The sequence below is a fragment of the Phocoena phocoena genome, chromosome 16, assembly GCF_963924675.1.
Source record: "Phocoena phocoena chromosome 16, mPhoPho1.1, whole genome shotgun sequence".
NCBI lineage: Eukaryota > Metazoa > Chordata > Mammalia > Artiodactyla > Phocoenidae > Phocoena > Phocoena phocoena.
Genome location: NC_089234.1, coordinates 35,126,660 through 35,150,100, shown reverse-complemented (window position 1 = coordinate 35,150,100; position 23,441 = coordinate 35,126,660). Strand labels below are relative to the sequence as shown.

General features: G+C 38.5%; 1 protein-coding gene across 2 annotated transcripts in view; it reads left to right on the top strand.

The window, feature by feature from the left end:
* PCGF5 (polycomb group ring finger 5) overlaps nucleotides 1-23,441 on the top strand; it is a 112,622-nt gene that overhangs the window by 64,026 nt on the left and 25,155 nt on the right. Inside the window, exons 3-6 of one of the 2 annotated variants that reach the window (XM_065894455.1) lie at nucleotides 6,252-6,348; nucleotides 12,129-12,184; nucleotides 12,301-12,357; nucleotides 14,820-14,968. In XM_065894455.1, the coding sequence (XP_065750527.1) occupies nucleotides 6,252-6,348; nucleotides 12,129-12,184; nucleotides 12,301-12,357; nucleotides 14,820-14,968 (359 nt within the window). Of the gene's footprint in view, nucleotides 1-6,251; nucleotides 6,349-12,128; nucleotides 12,185-12,297; nucleotides 12,358-14,819; nucleotides 14,969-23,441 lie in introns of both variants that reach the window. The other variant, XM_065894454.1, reaches the window with a different exon arrangement.

The window sequence follows — 23,441 nt, the reverse complement described above, 5'->3', positions numbered from 1 at the left end:
GTTGACAGATAAAACCAACACACTCAGGTGATTTTAACGAAGTCAGCCTTTGATCACTTTTAATAAACAGCATTACTAATGAGTGACATGACCAAGGACATGAGAGAAAAGACTGTTATTGTTTTATTATCAGTGATAGCAGAATTGGTGCTCAAGAAGAGAAATCTCCGTAGATCACCGCGTCATTAAAAGCTGGGCAGTTAGCTTTCTATGAGAGATGTGGGCGGACCATACATCCAAGATAGCAACAACAGATGGGCTTTGTACCTGTTGTGAAGAACCCGCTCCCCTCAAGAACTTGAAAATAAAAAAATAGGATAGCCTTTTAATAGTTAAACTGTGGAATCCATATAAAATGGTGCTTCAGAGCAGGTATATGCAAAGTGATCCGGAAGAGACACAACAGGGTTTCTCCTAGACCAGTGGGACTGTGCTAGAATTGTATTAAACATGTAAAGTTGAGGAAGGAGTGTATAATGTGAAAGTGTTGGTCAATCTTGGACCCTCAACCCCAGAAAAAGAAGTATCATACATGCAAAGATAGGCAGTTCCCATTCAGGTGAAGCAGTGTGCCATAAATATCATACTTGAGTTGCAAGACTATCTCTAGGGTGAACATGGCTGCAGAGGGTTAATACCAGTACATGATAGATATTTCAGGTTCCATTAGCAAGGTCATCTGTTATTTAAGATAGATGCGTCAAACTAATCGTGGTCTGATGCCATTCAGTATTTGGTTACTGATTTTGATGCATATGATTTTATGCTCATCCAGCGATCCAACTTACAGTGATAGCTCATATTTATTAAATATAAGTTACCACTTGTTTACACATTATACATATATTATCTCATTTAGTCCTCCTAAGAACCCTGTGAGGTAGATACCCTTGTTATCTCCCTGTACAGAGAAGCGCACAAAGTAATTTGCCGAATGGCAGAACCTGGGATTCAGATCCAGCTGTCTGCCTCAAGATTATCTTTTATCTAGAACAACTGTGCCATACTGCCTGGGCTTCTCATGTAAGTCTGCATTATATAGAGAGAACACATTAATCGCATATTCTTTTGATTATGTTTTGTCCTGTGTCAGTGATTCCCTAATGGTGAATGAGAAAGTGGCTTCTGGTTAGGATTTGGCAGAGGGCCAAATCCTGGAATGGGGCCGCCTCACTGAGGCACTAGCCAGTAAGGATTTTGTGGCTGGGTTTTCCCAGTTGTCTTCTGGCTGCTTCAGTGAGAGCTTTGCACAGTTAGAGTCCTGGTGCTAATCTCCCAGAGATTTTGATTTAATTGGTCTGGGATGGGGACCATGAATCCGTTCTTTTAAAAAATCTCATTGGTGATTGTGGTGCCCATCTCAATTTGAAAACCACTGCTTTAGATGACACCGTGACTCTTTCCCTGCTAATCTGTATAACAACCTAGTTCAAACCTAAGACATGGTAAAAGGAACAATTTCATTTAGTAAGCTTTGGGCAGAAGTTTAATGATGGTTGTGATGAGCTAAATATAAAGATCAGTTAAAAATATGAAATCCTGGTGCTCGGGACCAAATGGTATTGATTTTAAGATGTGTCGCGTAGTGGTTTGGATTTTAGGCCTTGAACTGCACATCCAGCCTGGGGTTGGGTGCCATGTCTGCTACACAGCTGGGCAGATGTGGGCAGCCTGCTCAGGCTCTCCGGTATCGCATTCCTCCTTTGCTGATAGCAGTCCATACAGTAGGCCGTACAAAGCCCCGAGCCTGATATTTGGTTAATGCTCAATGAATGTTGGCACTTGTTACCATTTAAGTGTTTTTGCAACTGGGGATATCTTTGGTGAGCCTAACTCCCTTTCTGACCAGGTGTTTCTGCTGGCTCCAGCATCTCTCTGTAGAGTGGCTGGTGAGGATGAAGTCTCTCCTTGGTCTCCACACACAGTCTTAACCGCAGACTGGGACCTTTTTAAACATCATTCTTGGACCAGTTAACCAGTACAGCAGTTGAGCAGTTAGCTTAGTGTTAAATCTTTAAGATATTTTTAAAATGTGTTTTTCAGCTCGTATAAACCAAATTATAAACTAAGAATCAAAGGTCAGTTTTGTAGTGATTTTTTTTTTTTAAGCGTCTAAGGGAAAGCAAATTCTCATTTTACTTTTTTTTTTTTTCAGTTTCAGTGAAGTTGTGGCCTGTATTTCCTCAGGTTCTAATTTATATAAGTTTGTGCTTTATTTAACAGCTTTTAAAAGCATGTGGGAGATGTATTTTCTAGAATTTTTTTTTTTTTAAGGACTATATAAGCTACCTGAAAGGGCTATTTTGTGCAAAATATTCAGTTTAAAAGGAGTTCTCATTCTACAAGTGGACATATCTAAGGCTCCCAAATTAAGGGATAAGGCATTCTTTTTCTGTATGCCTTAGATGTATAGATATAAAATTAGAAGACAATGTAGCATATAGGTATGCACTGGATAAGACAATGGGCTCTTGATTCAAATCCTGCCTTTCGCCACTTATTGGCTCCATTGATTTTGGGCAAACTGCTGAAGTTCTCTATTCAGTTTCTTCATCTGTAAGAGGCCTAATAATATTACCTAATTAATGGGGCTTTAATGAATATTATGAAATTGTGTCGAATTAAATATATTTTGAAGTGTTTGGGTGGTACCTGTTACATAAACCTTTTAATTGTTAGTGATTATGATGAAAATGATGACATCCACCACCAAATCATCTGAACAAAAAAGAAAACTGGAGTAAAAATATATTTCAACATCTTAAATTTTTCTCTTAAACTATTTGAAAAAAATTTAAGTAAGGCAATTACGTGCCTTAGCCTCTGTAAAAATATTTTTTAAATTCTTTTAATGTAATATTTTATGTAGTAAGGTTAATTCCTATGCCCTATGGGATGGCTTATCCGTCATGTTTACTTGGTGGTCAGATTTAGCAGAGATGCTAAAGATGTTTTGGGGGGATGGTATTTCTACATTACATTCTTTTCCTTCGTAAAGTTAAAAACATTTTTTAATCTGCAAAATTTGATTTCATATCAGAAATCCTGGATTCAAGTCTCTGTGCTGCCATTCATCAGGGAAGGCAGGTTACCTAGCTTGTAAAAACCTCTTCTCCTTCATCTGCAAAAGTAGAATAAGATACTGTATCTCAGATGTTGATGTGAAAAATAAATTCACCTCCTGATGGGGCTTTCTATCTCCCTCTGTTGAGCACTATTCAGTAGAAATAAAATGTGAGCCACCTGTGTAATTTTAAATTTTCTAGTAGCCACTTAAAAAAACAAATGAAATTAGTTTTAATATATTTTATTTAATCCAATGTCCAATTCCACATGTAATTAATATAACATTAATGAGATTTTTTTCATTCTGAAAGTCTGGCAAGTGTTTTACACTTACAGCACATCTCAACTTGAAGTAGCAACATTTCAAGTGCTTGGGAGCCACATGCCACTAGTGGCTATCATGTTGGACAGTCCAGATCTAGAATATAGATTAATATTCCCCATCAGCACCCTTGAGCACTGGGGCTGCCTTGGCCTTAAGCAGCCTTATTCTTGAAACTGTGTGCACCTCTGGACAAATGAGCCTCACATTGCTTTCTTGAACAACCTAGATTAGTATCTTTGCCCCTGGGAGGATAGGCTCCTGCCCGTAGCCTTTTGGCTGACCTAGATGAAGACTTGCTCTGGGCATGTCATGTGCCTCTCTGTTTGGCCAAGGCCGTAGACAACCAGGAATTCCTGAATACCTTGAGCATGATAAACCTTTTGAACGACAGAGCCCCAGGGCAGGATCAGAGATTCAGGACAAGATCAGGCTTTATAATACCCCTTCATTCTTGCCTCTTATCTGTACTATTTGCCTTCTTTCCCAAATTTCAGAGATGTATCTAGTGTCCCTGGGAAAAGAGCAAATACCAGCAATCTGCAAAATAATTCAGCTTTTTTTCCTTCTACCTCAGTGTGGCTTAGCAAGGCAGCCGTCCCTCCCAAACATTAACTTTTTAAAAGACATTTAGAATGTTTTGGAGGCCAAGAAATTTGGAGGACAGATATATTCATATCTAAGCTTTTTCTGTTTTAAGGTTTTCTAATACTGTCTTCATCCAAATTTTGTGAGAATTATAGTAAAGGGTTGTTACCCTAATAGCTGTACGTCATGGTAAAAAGAGGTAGAGAATAGGGGACTCGGGTATACTCTTACAACAAAAAAATCTGCTCAGGTGTTACCTTCTTAGGAAGTCCTACCCTGATCACTCGTACCTAACATAGCTACGAGCCCCCAGCACGCCCGTGCGCGTTCTTGTGCTCTCTCCCTCCCCCCTCCCCCTTCTCCCTCTCTCTCCCCTTCCCTCTCTCCCCCCTTCTCTCTCTCCCCCCTTCTTCTCTCTCTCCCCCCTTCCTCTCCTCCCTCCCTCCCTCTCTCTCTCTCTCTCTCTCTCTCTGACACACACACACACACTCTATCATTTTTCTATTTGTTTTGTAAATATCACTTATTACTAACTAAAATTCTTTCACTTCCCAAATAGAATATAAGCTCCATAAGGGTATGGACTTTGTTTTGTTTACCCCTGCACCCCCAACTTCTAGTACAATGCTTGGCTATTGAATCAATGAATAAATAAGTGAAAGGAAATACCAAGATACTATTCTCTGTATGTACTGATAATTTTAAAATTAGTTACTGAGGAGAATTCTTCCCCGACCATTGTTGCTCTGACCAGTATGTGTGATGTGTTTGAATTTTCGGACCTAATCTCAGTGGTAGGAATCCTAGTGTTTACTCTTGATCAATTGTTTACATAAACTTTTACTTGTTTTAGATAGTGTGGGGCTTAAGGAGGGGGGAAAGTAGTTTGTAATGGAGTTGTAAAAGGGGCAGCTGATCAGTACCAGGTGAAAATTTAAGATTACACAGGGTAATAAAATGGAGGAGGGGGTATTGGAATAGGGAATTGGACTGAAAAATTCTTATAGTTCAGATGCTGTAAACATGTCAAAGGTTTTTGAGCAAGACAGTTGATAGGTAAGAAGCTTAGGGAAAAGGTGGGAGAGATTCATAACCAGAAAGATTAGTATTATGTGGAGGAGTGGCAGGCTGTATAGGCTTGTGGCCAAAAAGCCACAAATCATATTTCTGTTGTCTTTGTTTATAATCTTTATTTAAAATCTTAATTATCCCTTTCGGTTTCTCAGTCATTCTTTCGGTTTACCTCTCGTGCTTTTGTACCAGCTTGATGTCACTACCCATACTTAGTGCCCCTTGGAATTATGGTATCTGTGAGCACAGACTCATCATACTCTGCACAGGCCAGAAGTTCCGTTGTAACTGGAGCACCCTGCCAGTAAAAAGTAATCCAGACATGCTGAAAACTGTCAAGTATTATTAAGAACTATTTATGTTGCATTCAAATAAACTTTTAGTAAAAGAAATAAATGCAGACTTACCAACTTTTTTTTTTATAATATGTATTTTTTATTTTGCCATCCATCAATTTTGCTGATTTATCCAAGATCCCCGTGGATACCAAAATCTTCTGAGGCTCAAGTCCCTTACAGTCAGCCCTCCATATCCGCGAGTTCCACATCTGCAGATACCATCAGTCTTCTAAATAGAGCTACGTAGAAAATCCATGGTTTCGTAATTAATAATTTCACACACACATAAATATTTGAATTTGAGATTCTGTATGTTCAAAGCTTACATTTATGAGTACTTTCTAGCCCTATTTAATTTTGAGATAATTTTAACAGAATATTTTTTTCATATTTCCAGTTTGGGGGTAAATTTCTAAAATCTCTAAAGATAACATACTAGATTTTCAGGTTTTTTCAACATTGCATGGAAAGTGAATCTTTAATTTACACAGATTTTGTGCTTCAGATTTGATTTTTATTTGGAGAAGAAAGGATGGGCCTGACTTACCAGCTTTTACCTTTCCTTGTTCTACTTCTTTAAATGAAAACCCTATCATTTTATGTAAACGCATCAGTTTTTATAGTGCTATGAATAAATTGTTTGGTTTGTGAATATATTTAAAAAAACAATAAGCAAAATAGTCTGTACTTTTTATATTGTGGCAGTAGGCTTTATTTCAGTTGGTTCTTTCCTATAGTGTTATAATTTTAAGGTTTTATTGATTAAAGAATGGTATTTTACATGTAGTAGATAATTTTTAAGGACTATTTCTAATTACATTAAGTTCAAATGATGCATTTTAACCTAACATCTTTTTTCTTCCCAGTCTGTAAGACTTGTATTGTCCAGCACTTTGAAGACAGCAATGATTGTCCAAGGTGTGGCAACCAGGTTCATGAGACAAACCCGTTAGAAATGTTGAGGTACGTAAATGTATTTTTAGTTCAACTAACTTAAATAAATTATATAAACTCTTAATTTTTATTATGCATCATATTTGTTAGCGCTTTGACTCAGTTAATGTAGGTTTTATGATTTTCATTTTAAAGCATTTTATTTCAATTTAAAGTATTTTATTAAGAGGACATGAAAAACAAGGCTGTGCATATTAAATATTTAAGAAACACATTCCCAAGTTAAAAATTATAACTTTATCTCAGGCTCTAAGTTACTTTAGTTGTAGTTATTTTCAGTATTTTAGATTTATTTATTTATTTTCGCTGTGTTGGGTCTTCGTTGCTGCATGCAGGCTTTCTCTAGTTGCAGCGAGCGGGGGCCACTCTTCCTTGTGGTGTGCAGGCTTCTCATTGCGGTGGCTTCTCTTGTTGTGGAGCACGGGCTCTAGGCACACGGGCTTCAGCAGTTGTGGCACATGGGCTTAGTTGCTCCACGGCATGTGGGATCTTCCCGGACCAGGGCTCGAACCTGTGTCCCCTGCATTGGCAGGAGGATTCTTAACCACTGCGCCACCAAGGAAGTCCCCTATTTTCAGTATTTTAATATTCTACAAAATACTCTATATTTGCTGAGCTACGCGGTAGTGGAAAGAGGGCAGACCTGATGGTCAGGGATACTAATCTGGATACTATTAATTTTTAAAACTGTATCATATATTCAAAAAGAGTGTACAGACATTTATGTAGAACTTAAAAGAATTTTAAAAATGACTACCTTTTTACCATTTACTTACTGGTATAATCATTATACCAAATAAATAGTAATAATATAAAGAAGTATAATCATATATTTTTAAAGATAGAAGTGCTACATAAGATCCTAATCCAAATCCTTTTTCAAGATTAGAAATTGAAATTTATAGAAGTGATACAACATTGCCTAAGGTCCTAGCAAACTCAAATGTTACTTCCCAGCTACAAGCCAGGTGTCCTCACCACTAAGCCCATTTTCTTCCCACTGTTCCTACCATAGCTGTACCATAGATCAACTGTGCAATCTCAGGAAAGTACCCATTGAAAAACAGAATTAGATATTCTCTAGAGAGCCCTTATTAACTTCATCTCTGTGTGGTGTTTGCCATCATTCTGTAAGTCTGGATTTGTAAGTCTTACATTTTAGACTTCTTTTCTATGTTAGTACCTATAGTTGGAATAATTTGTCTATAAGTAAACGTCTGGCCCATTGGTTTTCAAAGTGTGGTCCCCAAACCATTAGTATCTTATTAGAAATGGCAGTTCTTGGGCCCCGCCTCAGACCCTCTGAATCAGCAACTCTGAGAAGGTGCTGCAAGTGAGGGGCATCAGGGGTATGAAGGGAGGGACAGATGCCAGCTTTAAATAAAATGGTGAGGATAGGCCTCATTGAGAAGGTGAGATCTGAGCACAGAATTGCTGTCTCTGAGGGAATTAGCCGTGCATAAATCTGAGGAAAGTGTGCCTGTCCCAGGTCAGGACAGCAGCCAGTGCTCACCACCTGAGTCAGGAGTTAGGAGGGCACCTGCAACTTGTCTGAGGAGCAGCATGGGAGCCTGGGTAGTGGGCCAGGAGCTCAGAGACTGGGGACCTGATCTCTGACTTGAGCAATTAGAGAATGGGCTTGTCATTAACTGAGATAAGGAAGACTAAGGATAGAGCAGGTTTGGGGGACAGGTAGATGGGGAGTTTGGATTTGGACAAGTTGAGTCTGTTAATCATTTCAGAGAAGAGAGAAGTTGGCAGGTGAATATACAAGTCTGTGATTCAAGGGGAGAGGTCTGGCTGGGGTTAAATATCTGGTAGTCTTCAGCATGTAGACAGTATTTAAAACTGTGGGACTGGATGAGATCATGCACGGGTGTGAGTGCAGAGAGAAGAGTAGAGGACCAAGGATTGATCCCTGGAGCATTCCAACATTGAGAGGTCAGGGAGAGGAGGAAGAACCAGCAAAGGAAACTGAAAAGGCACAGTCTCAATACAGGAGAGGGAGGATCCAAGTGTGTGGCTTGGAAGCCAAGCAAAGAAGAGGGAGTGATGGACTGTGTCTGATGTTGTAAGGTGAAGACAGAGTTGACAGTTGGATTTAGCAACTTGGAGGTCATCAGCCTTGACAAGAGCACTTTCAGTAGAGCTGTGAGGCAAAAACTTAACTGGATTGTTACAAGAGAGAAAGGGAGGAAGAAGAATTAAAAACAGTGAGTATAGACAACTTTTTCAAGTTTTGCCACAAATGGGAGTGGGAGCAAAGAAATGGGGTGGTAGCCATTCAGAGAAGTACAGTCAAGAAGGTTTTCTGTTTTGTTGTGATATGGGAGGAATAATGGCATGTGTGAAGGGACTAATCCAAGAAAGAGCAAAAAGGTAATAATAGAGTTGGGGAGAGAGGGCATTGCTGAAGCAGTGTTCTTGGGTGGTTGAGAGGGAGTGAAATCTAATAGAAGAGACTGGCTTCCTACAGGTCACGTATAGCAGCAGGTAGGAGGGCAGAGTAGACATGGGTGCAGATGCCATAGGTAGACGTGGTGGTCAGAGTCTGCAAGTTTGTGTCTCACTGAGGAGAAGATGTTTATCAGCCAAGAGTAAGGATGGAAAAGGCGGGTGTAGGGGTTGGCGAGAGAAGAAAGTGTGTTGTCCAGGAAAGTAAGAGAATAAATGGACTGCGAAGTGTAGTGTGAGTCCTGGCAACCTGAAAGGCACACCTGGGTTGTAGTTACGAATTTGAAGGGGTGTGGTTGGGCTTTCCAGCGCATGGGTAGAAGGTGATGGAGAGCTGGATTGGACTGGTGGTGTGGTTACACCACATGATTTTGAGCAAGTGAGGGAGGGACAGGGGAGTCCAAGGTGCATGCAAGCTGTGGCTCTAATGACTGCTGTGGGGTAGTCCTGAATGGACGGCGAGGGCAGCGAGAACATGACGTTGGTGAGGGGTGATGTCCCACGGGGACAGGAATGGAACTAGTTGATTCCTGAACCGTTTGTGCATAGTGAGAAGAAAATGCTTTCAGAGAATTTGGCAATGGGTATGTAGCAGATGAAGAAATGAAAGCAATTACTAACGCCAGGGAAAGAAAAAAATTGAAGGAGGGGATATCTTTAATCAGAGTACACTGTGAATATTTAGATAATCCTAACCATGTAAACACTCATTATTTTTAAAATGACAGTAAGACTATTAGGAAGATGAGAGTTGGGAAAACGTATGTTGGGAGGAAAGGGGCATGGCAGGATGGTATCAGAGAGCTAAACCTTTATCTCCCACAGAAGGAGGTCAGAAAGACCTAGACAGCAGAGAAAGAATGGCTTTGTTTTTTAATCTATCATCCGTCTATCATATATATAGAAATATGAAAGTAAATACTAGACAAAACAGCTTGGATTTGAAAGCAGTTGCCCCTGGGGTTGTAGGAATCAGGAACAGAGAGAGCGGGGCATAAAAATGTTGTGTTTTCATATAAGGTTACAGGGAAGTTTGATTTGTAAATTATACATGTGTATTACATTGATAAAACAAATATTAAGAAGAAGAGAAATAATACTTCTCTTGAACACTGCTACTATTAAATAGTCTGGGAAAACTCTGTGGAGGAGTTAGTAGGTAAGTCCTGAAGAATCAGGTAACATCGGTTTGGTTGGAGAGTAGGAACTGGAAAAAAGTATTTGAGCCAGGATGAAGGGCATGAGGGAGGAAAACAGATTGGAAAAGGCGAGGCATTCTTGAGGATAATTGAGTAAGTCAGTTGGCTAGAGAAGAGCAACAAGAGAGCAGCACCAGTTACAGTTTGCAGGTTGAACTCAAGTTATATAAACACGTGAAGCCAGGTGGTAGGAAGAAATTAGTTCTCGAGCAGGCAAATAATGATCAAATTAGTGCTTAAGGAAAATTCACGATGAGCATGTCAAGGTAAAGGGAAACATCTCTATGCCGTCCTCTAAATAGGGTGGTAATTGAGGGAACGGAAGGATGGGAATGTGGAAAGACTGGGTGGGAGAAACATTGAGAAGCAGCTGTCTGGGGCTTGGTGAGTAAGTATGTGAAGCAGGAGAGACAGGTAGGTTAAAATAATGCTTGCATTTTGAGCCTATTTGGGAATGATATGGTATCATTTCTAAATTTAATTTTTAAAAAGACAGGTATTCAGTATTTTGTTGAAGGAGAATAGATAAGATAGTCTTGACATATATGAACAAAAGGAGGTGCTTGGGATATTCAACATCTGTTGGAAGTATGGAACTTGAGCTCAGCAGAGAGATGCAATGTGTGTTTGTGTATATATATATGTTATCTGCTTATATGTTAGTTTTGAAGTCACAAAAGTGGATGAGATCTTCAAGGAAGGCAGCCTGTAGAAAAGGTCAGAGGGTGCAGAGAGCAGAGCAAAGGAGAATACTCAGATGTAGAGGTAGTTGGAAAAAGAAAAATATCTTGGGGACAAAGGGAGTTGATAGAAAAAAAGAAAAACCAGGAAAGGAAATTTTCAAGGAGGCAGCGTCAGGCAGCACTGATAAACTACTGCAGAGCAATGAGGAGAAAAATGACTTTAAAAGTAAGATTTTAAAAATTTTAGCTCTCAAAGAAATTTATATCTGTTCATTATGGAAGTTATGGATGATTTGAGGAGTTCAGTCGAGTAAAAGAAGCAAAAATATGTGACAGAAATAATGTCAACTGCGATTTCATAGTTTTTCCGGTTGGAAGAAGAGGTTGTGTATCTGCTAACAGCTTGAAAAGACAATAGGTTAAGCCAAGGTTTGGGGGCTTTTTAGATGTGAGAAGCGTAGCCGTGTTTTCAGTTGGAGAGGAGTAGTGCCTCCGAGCAGGGTGAAGGAGATGAGCGGAAAGGGTGTCTCAGGAGCAGCAGGACAAGATGAAGAAATGAAAGCCGTGGAAGGGAAGAGTTGTGCTCAGATACAGCAGGAAAAGGAGACGAGAAAAATGTCAAGGGAAATATTTACGTTTTTTATCTAGGAAAAATGGTCTAAATTTCTCAGAAGAGAAGACTGGAGATTATTTCTTTCATAGGAAAGAGCCAGAGTTGTGGTGGAGATTTTGAAAGCAATAGCTGGCTGCATCAGCTATTGCTGTATAACAAACCACCCCTAACTTTCATGCTGAACACAACAGTAAAAGCACTTACTATTCCTCACAGTTCTGTGTGGCTCACAGATCCAGGTGGGTCTGCTGGTCTTGGCTGGGCTCGCTCAGGTGACTGCAGTCAGAGGCTGGTCAGTTGCTGCCCTGCCGATCCTGGCCTGGGTTCTGTCCTGTTGGGTTGGACTGTCCATGACCTAGTGTGAGGTGGCCTCAGCAGGGCAGCTTGTCCTTGGACATAGCGTCACGTCCTCCAGACTCGTTCTAATGGTGGCAGGATTCCAAGAAAGCACACCAACAAAGCACATGATACGCCTCATAAGGCTTGCGCTCAGAGCTAAGCAGTGTCACTTGTGCCACATCCTTTTGGCCCGAGCACATTTCAGGGCTAGCCCATATTCTCAGAGTAGAGAAATAGACTCCATCCCTTTATCAAGGTCCTGTTCAGAGGGGCAAGATTGTAGACAGAGCTGGGGACGGGACCATTTTTCTAATCTGTGTTCCACTGGGACAGGCTACAATAGATGTGCTCCACTCGCAGAGCAGTTGGGTGTGGTACTTGTGCCAAAACTGTGTATGTTCTATATTTTGTAGTATATGTGAGATGCAGATCTTAAATGGTTTACCTGTTGGATTTTGATGTCTTCATTGTTTGTATATTCTCTTTTTTCCTCTTTGGAAGGTTGGATAACACATTAGAGGAAATTATATTTAAGTTGGTCCCTGGACTACGAGAACGTAAGTTGCTCTTTGGGTTCTTGCAGAGTTTTGTGTTTTGTGAAATCACCATTTCTGTTAAAGACTTCATGATTGTGTTTCTATTACTTTCATAATATTTTCTTTTAAATTAGAAGAACTTGAGCGTGAGTCTGAATTTTGGAAGAAAAACAAGCCTCAAGAAAATGGACAAGGTGATTTTTTTTTTTACTTCTATATCTGATGGAATCTCTCAAATTGGTCAGCTTTTTTGTAGCTGTGGTGAACTAATCTGTCTCTTCAAGCTCAAGTTTCTCCTGTACAAGGGGTACAATTCATGTACCCCTTTACATTCTGAACCTTTCTCTGATTATGAACTTTTTATATAGAATCATGAGATTTTATATAAATGCATGTAAATCTGGAGTCAGTCCAGTTGAAGGTAATTGGAAATAGAGGAAATTGGGAAGAGAAAAAGGAGATAAAACAGAAAAGTGACCGCTGATTATAGCAATATTAGCTGGAGAGCTAAAGGAGACTGAAGTAAGAAATAGCCATAGCCCGCAACTAAACAGTGAGGCATTTGCTGTTGTATTTTATTTTGTGTGTTTAATAGGAGAGGGAACTGGGGATGTAGCTGAGAGCCAGATCAGAGGATCTTGCTATGCTCTGATAATCTGGAACAAACTTTTCATAGGTAGAGCTCAGATGATACAAATTTATATATCCTAAAATTTGAAAAATATTTCTAGACACTTACGGGAATTTTCCCCATCACCTATGCTAAGTGACCAAATTTCCCTTTTGGGTCCCAGGAGCCTCAGAAATCAGCAATTTTTAATAATTAAGGAAAGTGGCAAACATTACTGGGCAGAGTAATGTTTTTAGCGTGTATATAATTCACACAAAAGAAAAAAAAGTACAACATATCTGAAATTTTAAGTAGTATCCTTTCCTATTGACATTAAATATGAGGTTTGTTTCAAGATGGCCTAAAAATACCATTGAAATCTTTCAAGGATATATGTCTGTTTTTATAGGCTCACTTGTGAGCTCAGTCTTCCTTCCCTGGTTTTTCCATACGATTCACAGGATTGTCAATTACATATCATTAAAATGGCTTTCTCACTTCATATGTAAAATGGGGATCAGAGTTTTTTTAGTTCAACTTAACTGTGCAGGGCTGGCTTCCTGTAGCAGGGGAGGTTTGAGAATAGTTTTGAATGATTGGAATAAGGTAGCAAGGGATTATTTTTAATCTATAATCAAAACACTGAAATGGGCAAAGAAGCCAAGCCTGGCAAAGAACGACTTAACTAAAGGCTTGTTTTACCCAAGTGTAAATTGCAATTTAGACAGTAGTGCTGTACTAAAAATATAGGTAAAATTGACTGAATGTTCCAGTTTTTGCCTGCTTTTTCAGGAGGACAGTAGCCAGGGCTTGTCGTCAGAAGCTATGGGGTCGGGTTAGTCCATGACTGTGTGTCTTACAGATTGACTAGCGAAGGACTGTAGCCTACTTTGCGTTTATCCCTTTTCCCATATTTCTGCCTTTTTAAAGTATTTTATCATATTTGGTCTTTAGTTTGGGTGAAGAATTTGGACCTTTTCTTGGAGCTGGATCTTGGTTCATAGAAGGCAGCTCCTGTCTATGTGGGTTCCATACAAAAAGGCAGAAGAGAGAACCCACCTGCCCTGTATGATAACATCTGTAATGCTTTTACTACAGTCATTAAAGAGGAGCTAAGTGGTCTTTTTTTTCCCTGGGATTTTCTATACTGTAATGCTTGGCTGACTAATTCTTTCAGGTTTCAGCCTACAGACATTTTATCTGGAAATCTCCCCTGAATCTCTGCTTCACCCCAGAGTTTGGGTTTATTAACTCTGTTATATGTGCCCACCTGGTCTATCTTACCTCTTATATCAAAGTCCTTATCGACATCTGCGTCTGTTTTCTTTACTTGCCTGTACCTCCTCCTAGATACTCTGACACGATGAGGGTGAGGATGATAACACTACAGTTTCAATATTGTTTCCTCAGGCTTAGTCTTAACAGAGTTAAAGGCACTCAGTAAATGAATGAATCAACAAATATAGTCGCATTATATGTAGCCTTCTGGTATTTCATAGGTTAAATACATTTGTTTATAGTATGCTACTCAGATTTCTTTGATGGTGTTTTAATGCTACATAGTTACATACATGTTAAAAAAGCTAATTCATTCTACTTATTTCACTAGCTAATTTTATGAATATCTAATAATTTGAAATTTTGAGAACTTAGAGAATATTTTAGTTTGAAAAGAGTACTTGGTTTTAAGTTTTGAATATATATAGAATTTGGAAGTATTTTATATCTTATCAATTTCTAAGTGGTCTCATCACTAATGGCAGTCATTTTTGTGACCAAATATAGCTAGTCCTGAGTCTTTCATTTGGATGTCCCAGTGAGCCTAGAAGTCGTAAGCTATGTTCATAAGTCACTGATGGGTTTTTTAAAAATATTTCCATTGTTGAGTGCTTGGGACATTTAAAGGTACTAAAAGTTTCAGTTATATATTCTTCCTCAAAAACTGTTAAGAAATGTTTTTAAAGTTTATTTTTGTTTTCATGGTTAGTATATTGTTGTTTAACTATAAAATAACTGAGTTAACTTAGCTTTATTTAAATTATACAGATGATACTTCAAAAGTTGACAAACCTAAAGTAGATGAAGAAGGTGATGAAAATCAAGATGATAAAGACTATCACAGAAGTGACCCACAAATTGCTATATGTCTAGATTGTTTACGAAATAATGGACAATCAGGGGACAATGTAGTAAAGGTGAGTGGACAAGTACAGTTGTTTTTTTCATAATCATTTTATAGTAAACCTTTCATAACGTGTTGATGAATTTTCCTACTGTTTCAGAACGTTTGCTTTCAAATTTTTTATTAAACAAATAGAATGTCATTCTCCGACAGTCTCTTACCTGCAAATAGCCAAGCAGTTGCTTACTTCAGGCTCCTGATTTCTAAACCTCACAACTGAACCGTCCTGGGTCACTGCCACCACCTAGTGGCCAATGAGGAGAATCACGCCTGTATTTCTCCTCTTTCAACCTCCTTTTATACCTTTGTTGGGAGTTCATATACACTGTTTTTCCCTTTTTAAGTGTTGTCACCAACTCAGACTCAGATCGTTTCATGGTGGGAAACATCCTCAACCTTTTATTCATCCTCTTCTGATTTTCTCTTTTGTTTCCCTGTTTTTATTTGCAATTCAAAAAAGCTATCCATGTCATGGCTAATACATTTTATGAACAACATAATTGGTTTTGATGGATGTCATAAAGTACCCGTGAACTTTTCCTTTACTTCCTGTGTGTGATCTGTAGGCCAGTAAGTTGAATTTTTTTTTTTTTTTTTGCGGTACGCGGGCCTCTCACTGTTGTGGCCTCTCCTGTTGTGGAGCACAGGCTCCAGACGTGCAGGCTCAGCGGCCGTGGCTCACGGGCCTAGCCACTCCGCGGCATGTGGGATCTTCCCAGACCGGGGCACGAACCCGCGTCCCCTGCATCGGCAGGCGGACTCTCAACCACTGTGCCACCAGGGAAGCCCAAGTTTTTTTTACTAATACATTTAATTTTTTAAATGTATTTTAAAAATTCATTTAATGAATTTTTTACTAATACATTTAATGACGTTTTCCTGTCAGGAAGTTAAAAACAAAAATTTTCAACTCTGGTTAAGTTTTCCCAGCATCTTGCAAAAAGAAATATGTATTAGCATAGTGATTCAATGAATATTTATCCACTATGTGGATATTAGTCAGTGAAGATGTAAATAATAGGTTTTTTCACTCAGGGACTTTTGGTTGGGTCTTACACATACAAACAATTATAATACAATAAGGTATTTCATTTAGTTAAGAGAGGTTGGTTGGACAAGGCATGTAATAGAGTACAGCAGTATTTAGAGAAGTGGCCACTGTACCTATTTATCCTTCCAGGCTTCCCTATTGGCTTTTATGCTCTGGTGCAGCATGCTTTCCTTTTTGTCAGTCTTTTCATCAATTTTTAATAACTTTACACTTCTCTCTTATTCCCAGTCATTTCTGTAATCCTCTTTTGGGGATGTTTCTCTTAATAGAGATGATGATCATCCTTTAGCTCTCTAGTACATGAGTTATTATCTTGTAGTGAAAATTAAGTCAATAGAAAGGTGGAATATCTCTTCATAAATGTGAAGTCTACTTCTCTGCAGGCTTTCTAGTATGAAAGTTATAAAACATTGCATTTTAGAAATTCATCTGAAAAATTAACTACCCCCTGCCTTGATATTCTTTTTGGCATCTTGGACGCTTTGCCATTCCAGTTGACTTTTTATCTTTTCACTCTTTCCTTCATAGACTTTTCTCCATCCTTGTACCTTCATTCTTAAAACCACTTTTACAGCCTACATGACATATACTGTGCTCCCCAATTCTCACCTTTTCTCTGGCCACTCCTATACTGTCTCCACTGACTCTACTTCTTCCTGTCTTCTGCTTTATATATGTGAGTATAGCTAATACCTAGTCCTCCACTCAATTATTCTTTCTCTACAGTCATCCTAGGAGGTCCTTCTATTTTTTGTGTTTTCAGCTATTCAAAGAACTTTCAAATCCCCCTTTCCAAACCTGCCATCTCTCCCAAGTGGAAGTATTATATCTCTGACTACTTTCAGTATCCTAGTTGGGAGTTTCAGTAATACATAAAACTTAACACGTTTAAAGACAAATTCGTCATACTGTACTTCCACCTAAGTTTACTCCAAACGTGCTGTTTCAGTTACCACTACCATCTTATTTTTCTTTTTTAAGTTTTATTTATTTATTTTTATTTAACACCTTTCTTGGAGTATAATTGCTTTACAATGGTGTGTTAGTTTCTGCTGTATAACAAAGTGAATCAACTATGCGTATACGTATATCCGCACATCCCCTCCCTATCCCACCCGTCTAGGTGGTCACAAAGCACCAAGCTGATCTCCCTGTGCTATGCAGCTGCTTCCCACTAACTATCTATTTTACATCTGGTTCACTACTATCTTTCAACCAATCATAGAAATTCAAAATCTTGGACGTTTTTGACCTTCTACCCTTCCCCTTCAACCAGTCATAAGTCCTGCAAAATTCCCCTCAGTCCACTGCTGCTCACCTTATATCTAGATTTTTGAAAGTAGTCTGAACTGTTTCCTGTATCCTTAATTTCTTTTATTATCCAGGGCTGAGGCTTCAGCCTGAGTGTGTGCAAGCACTCATGGCCACTATCAGGGTCAAGTAGGAGGCACTTTGGGCGCTGTGGGCCATATGGGCTTTGTTGCAACTACTCAGCTTGCTTATTTTAGCAGTAAAGCAGCCATAGACGATAGTGAACAAACTGGCTTGGCTGTGTTCCAATTAAACTTTACTAACGAAAATAGATAGCCAGATTTGGCTTGAGGGCTATGGCCATAGTTTGCCACATTCTAGAATCAAGTATTAACTCCTTGTGTTAGCATTCAAGCTCTTTCACTAATCCCTATCTTGATGAGTTTATCTTCCATTATTCCCATCAGTGACTCTGTCTCTCAAGACACATGATTATTGTCATTTATTTGTGAATACCAACATAAAAGTTGGCACCCATGTTTGACAAAGGATTTGCATCCAGAATATATAAAGGCTTGTATTAAGAATGTTTAAAACCCTCTAAAACTTTGAATAATCCTTCCTTTTTGGCATGTTCTTCCCTGTTCTCACCACCGTCCTAGACTTCTGTCAAGACCCAAGAGACCTCTATTTTTTCCACCTTAGTGAATCCCTTCTGAAATTCTAAGACTTACATTTATTTATTAAATCAGCATTTACTGTGTTCCTAAAGGTACCAGCCACTGATACTGTCTTTTATCTTTTTTGGTGTGTGTTTTTTCCTTGAAACTGGATTACATACCACTTAAAGACAGAAAAATTATGCCTGCATTCCTTTACAGCCTTCTCAGCCACCTCATTCCTCTGTAGTAGGATGAGATTCTCAAATGTGGTGGTGTAGTAGTTGCATGTATGGTTTATACAGTATACCTACTTCAGTTCAAAAGTCAAGAGCAAGAAGGTAATGAAAATAGTAGAGTAAGGACCGCCAAAAATTTGCTCCTCCATAAAAGCAGTGAAAAAAGTGGCAAAAACTTTCAGAGTCAACTAGTAGGCCCTAAACTGTCACCTTTGGCTGACCTTGAGGCTCTGCACAAGCAGGAAGTGAAGACTTAGGCAGAGTTGTCAACAACCTGGTTGAGTGTTGGAGGTGTGTCCCAAAACTCATATAGAGTCCCTCAGCAAAGACCAGGAGACTTAACTGGGTCCAGGTGTATAAGGAAATCTCTGTTCAGTTGTTAGCTGACCACTAGGTAGAGACTTCAGTGGCCACATACTGTAAAGAATACAGGCTTTACAGAATTAGTTTAGGAAAGTTGTTAAACAATGAGAAACAAGAAAAAGCCACAACAGCAATCCCTGAGGAGCAGGCAGGAGTTTGATTTCCAGTGTTACCACATTATTTTAAATGTTCAGTTTTCAACAAAATATTATGAGACAGTTAGAAACAATAAAGTATAGCCCATATATAGGAAAAGAAGCAGTCAATAGAAAATGTCCCTGAAGATGCCCAGACACTGAACTTGACTAAATATACATTTAAAAATCATCCATTTAAAATATGTGCAAAGACTACAGTAATCAAAACAGTATGGTACTGGCACAAAAACAGAAATATAGATCAATGGAACAGCATAGAAGTCCAGAGATAAACCCACTCACCTATGGTCAACTAATCTATGACAAAGGAGACAGAGATATACAATGGAGAAAAGAGAGTCTCTTCAATAAGTGGTGCTGGGAAAACTGGACAGCTACATGCAAAAGAATGAAATTAGAACACTCTCTAACAAACACCATACACAAAAATAAACTCAAATCCATTTGAGACCAAAATGTAAGAGCAGACACTGTAAAACTCTCAGAGGAAAACATAGGCAGAACACTCTCTGACATAAATCACAGCAAGATCTTTTTTGATCCACCCCCTAGAGTAATGAAAATAAAAACAAAAATAAACAAATGGGACCTAATTAAACTTAAAAGCTTTTGCACAGCAAAGGAAACCATAAACAAAACGAAAAGACAACCCACAGAATGGGAGAAAATATTTGCAACTGAAGCAACTGACAATGGATTAATCTCCAAGATACACAAACGGCTCATGCAGCTCAATATCAAAAAAAAAAAAAAAAAAGACCCAATCAAAAAATGGGTGGAAGATCTAAATAGACATTTCTCCAAAAAAGACATACAGATGGCCAAAAAGCACCTGAAAAGATGCTCAACATCACTAGTTATTAGAGAAATGCAAATCAAAACTACAATGAGGTATCACCTCACACCAGTCAGAATGACCATCATCAAAAAATCTACAAACAATAAATGCTAGAGAGGGTGTGGAGAAAAGGGAATTCTCTTGCACTGTTGGTGGGGATGTAAATTGGTACATATATCTGGAGAGTACTGTAATTTGAAAAGATACATGCACCCTCTTGTTCATCACAGCCCTATTTACAATAGCCAAGACATCAAAGCAAATTAAATGTCCATCAGCAGAGGAATGGATAAAGAAGATGTGGTACGTATATACAATGGAATATTACTCAGCCATAAAAAAAGCACAAAATAATGCCATTTGCAGCAATATGGATGGACCGAGAGATTATCATGCTAAGTGAAGTAAGCCAGAGAAAGACAAATATCATATGATATCACTTATATGTGGAATCTAAAAAAAGTGGTACAAATGAACTTATTTACAAAACAGCAATAGAGTCACAGATGTAAAAAACAAACTTATGGTTACCAAAGGTGAAGGGAGGGGGAGCAGATAAATTAGGAAATTAGGATTAACAAATACACAGTAATAAATATAAAACAGCTAATAAGAACCTACTGTACAGCTCAAAGAATGGATATAGGTATATGTATAACTGATTCACTTTGCTGTACAGCTGAAACTAACAACACTGTAAATTAACTATACTCCAATAAAAAAAAATTTTAATGTGCAAAGAACTAAAAGAAATTATACCTAAACATCTACATGAAAGTACAAGAACAATCTCACCACCTAGAGAATATTAATTAAAAGATAGAAATAATGTTCTGGAGTTAAAAAGTGCAGTAAATGAAATGAAAAATTAACTGAAGAGATTCAGTGGCAGATTTGAGTCATGGGAAATGAACCCCAAAACTTGAAGATAGATTGAGATTATGCAGTTTGAGGAACAGAAAGAAAAGTAATGAAGAAAAATGAGTGGATACCTGTAGGATAGCATCAGACTTACCAACATACACATAATGGAAGTCCCCAAAGAAGACAAGAAAAGGACAGAAAGTATATTTGAAGTTTTTGGCCAAAAACTTCCCAAATTTGATGAAAAACATTAAATATCCCAGGAGTTCAACAAACTCCAGATATGATAAACTCAAAGAAATTCATAGCTAGACTCATCATGATCAAACTGTTAAAAGACAGAAAATCTTGAAAGCGACAATAAAGACGTGACTCATCAGTTACAAGTGATGTTCAATAAGGTTAGTAGCTGATTTCTCATCAGAAGCTATAAAGGCCAGCAGGCAGTAGGATGACATATGCATAGTGCTGAAAGAAAAGAACCTGTCAACCAAGAATTCTATATCCATCAAAAATTTATACCCTTCAAAAAGGAAGGAGAATTTAAAATACTGCCAGGTAAACAAAAAGTAAGAGACTGTGTCACTACCAGACCACCTCTGCAAATAATGAAGGGCGTCCTTTAGGCTTAAACAAAACGACACTTAGTACTCAAATCCACATTAATAAATAGAGACCACTAGTAAAGGTAACTGTACAGGTAAATATAAAAGGCAAAAGTAAAGTATGTTTTGTGTGTAAACATTTTTTCTCCTATCTGCTTTAAAAGATGACTGCATACATATGGACACCTTATCTTTGATAAAGGAGGCAGGAATGTACAGTGGAGAAAGGACAGCCTCTTCAATAAATGGTGCTAGGAAAACTGGACAGGTACATGTAAAAGTATGAGATTAGATCACTCCCTAACACCATACACAAAAATAAGCTCAAAATGGATTAAAGACCTAAATGTAAGGCCAGAAACTATCAAACTCTTAGAGGAAAACATAGGAAGAACATTCTGTGACATAAATCACAGCAAGATCCTTTCTGACCCACCTCCTAGAGTAATGGAAATAAAAACAAAAATAAACAAATGGGACCTAATGAAACTTCAAAGCTTTTGCACAGCAAAGGAAACCATAACCAAGACCAAAAGACAACCCTCAGAATGGGAGAAAACATTTGCAAATGAAGCAACTGACAAAGGATTAATCTCCAAAATTTACAAGCAGCTCATGCAGCTCAATAACAAAAAAACAAACACCCCCATCCAAAAATGGGCAGAAGACCTAAATAGACATTTCTCCAAAGAAGATATACAGAATGCCAACAAACACATGAAAGAATGCTCAACATCATTAATCATTAGAGAAATGCAAATCAAAACTACAATGAGATATCCTCTCACACCAGTCAGAATGGCCATCATCAAAAAATCTAGAAACAATAAATGCTGGAGAGGGTGTGGAGAAAAGGGGACACTCTTGCACTGCTGGTGGGAATGTGAATTGGTTCAGCCACTATGGAGAACAGTATGGAGGTTCCTTAAAAAACTACAAATAGAATTACCGTATGACCCAGCAATCCCACTACTGGGCATATACCCTGAGAAAACCAAAATTCAAAAAGAGTCATGTACCAAAATGTTCATTGCAGCTCTATTTACAATAGCCCGGAGATGGAAACAACCTAAGCGCCCATCATCGGATGAATGGATAAAGAAGATGTGGCACATATATACAATGGAATATTACTCAGCCATAAAAAGAAATGAAATTGAGTTATTTGTAATGAGATGGATAGACCTAGAGTCTGTCATACAGAGTGAAGTAAGTCAGAAAGAAAAAGACAAATACGGTATGCTAACACATATATATGGAATTTAAGGGGAAAAAAATGTCATGAAGAACCTAGGGGTAAGACAGGAATAAAGACGCAGACCTACTGGAGAACAGACTTGAGGATATGGGGAGGGGGAAGGGTGAGTTTTGACAGGGCGAGAGAGAGTCATGGACATATACACACTAACAAATGTAGTAAGGTAGATAGCTGGGGGGAAGCAGCCGCAAGGCACAGGGATATTAGCTCAGTGCTTTGTGACAGCCTGGAGGGGTGGGATGGGGAGAGTGGGAGGGAGGGAGACACAAGAGGGAAGACATATGGGAACATACGTATATGTATAGCTGATTCACTTTGTTATAAAGCAGAAACTAACACACCATTGTAAAGCAATTATACCCCAATAAAGATGTTTTAAAAAATAAATAAATTAAAAAAAAAAAAGATGACTGCATAAAGCAGTAACTCTAAATTTATGTTAATGGACACACTAAGTTATAAAGATGTAATATGAGACAGTAACAGCCAGGGGTGGGGGGAAGCAGCTACATAGGAGCAAATTTTTCTGTGCTATTGGAATTAAGATAGTATTATCCCAGAGTAGACTGTTACAAATTTAGATGTCAGTTGTAATCTTCAGGGAAATCACAAAGAAAGTCACTTGAAAATACACAGTAAAAGAAATGACAAGGCAGTTAAAGAGGCATTTTGTAGTATATCATTTCAACACAAAATAAAACAGTAATTGAGAAACAGAGGAACAAAAAGGCCTAAGATACAACAGAAAACAAATTTTTTAAATGGCAGATATAAATCCTACCTTAACAGTAATTATCTTGAAATGGATTAAACTCTCCAGTTAAAGGCAAGTATTGGCAGACTGCATTAAAAATACATGATACAACTCTATGTTGTCTGCAAGAGACATAGCTTAGATTCAAAGACACAAATGGGTTGAAAGTAGGGGAATGGAAAAAGAAATACCATGCAAACAGTAACCAAAAGAGCAGGAGTGGCAGTAGACTTTCAGACAAAAATTATCAGAAACAAAGAAGGACATTTTATAATGATAAAAGTGTTAATCCGGGCTTCCCTGGTGGCGCAGTGGTTGAGAGTCCGCCTGCCGATGCAGGGGACACGGGTTCGTGCCCCGGTCTGGGAAGATCCCACATACCGCGGAGCGGCTGGGCCCGTGAGCCATGGCCGCTGAGCCTGCGCGTCCGGAGCCCATGCTCCGCA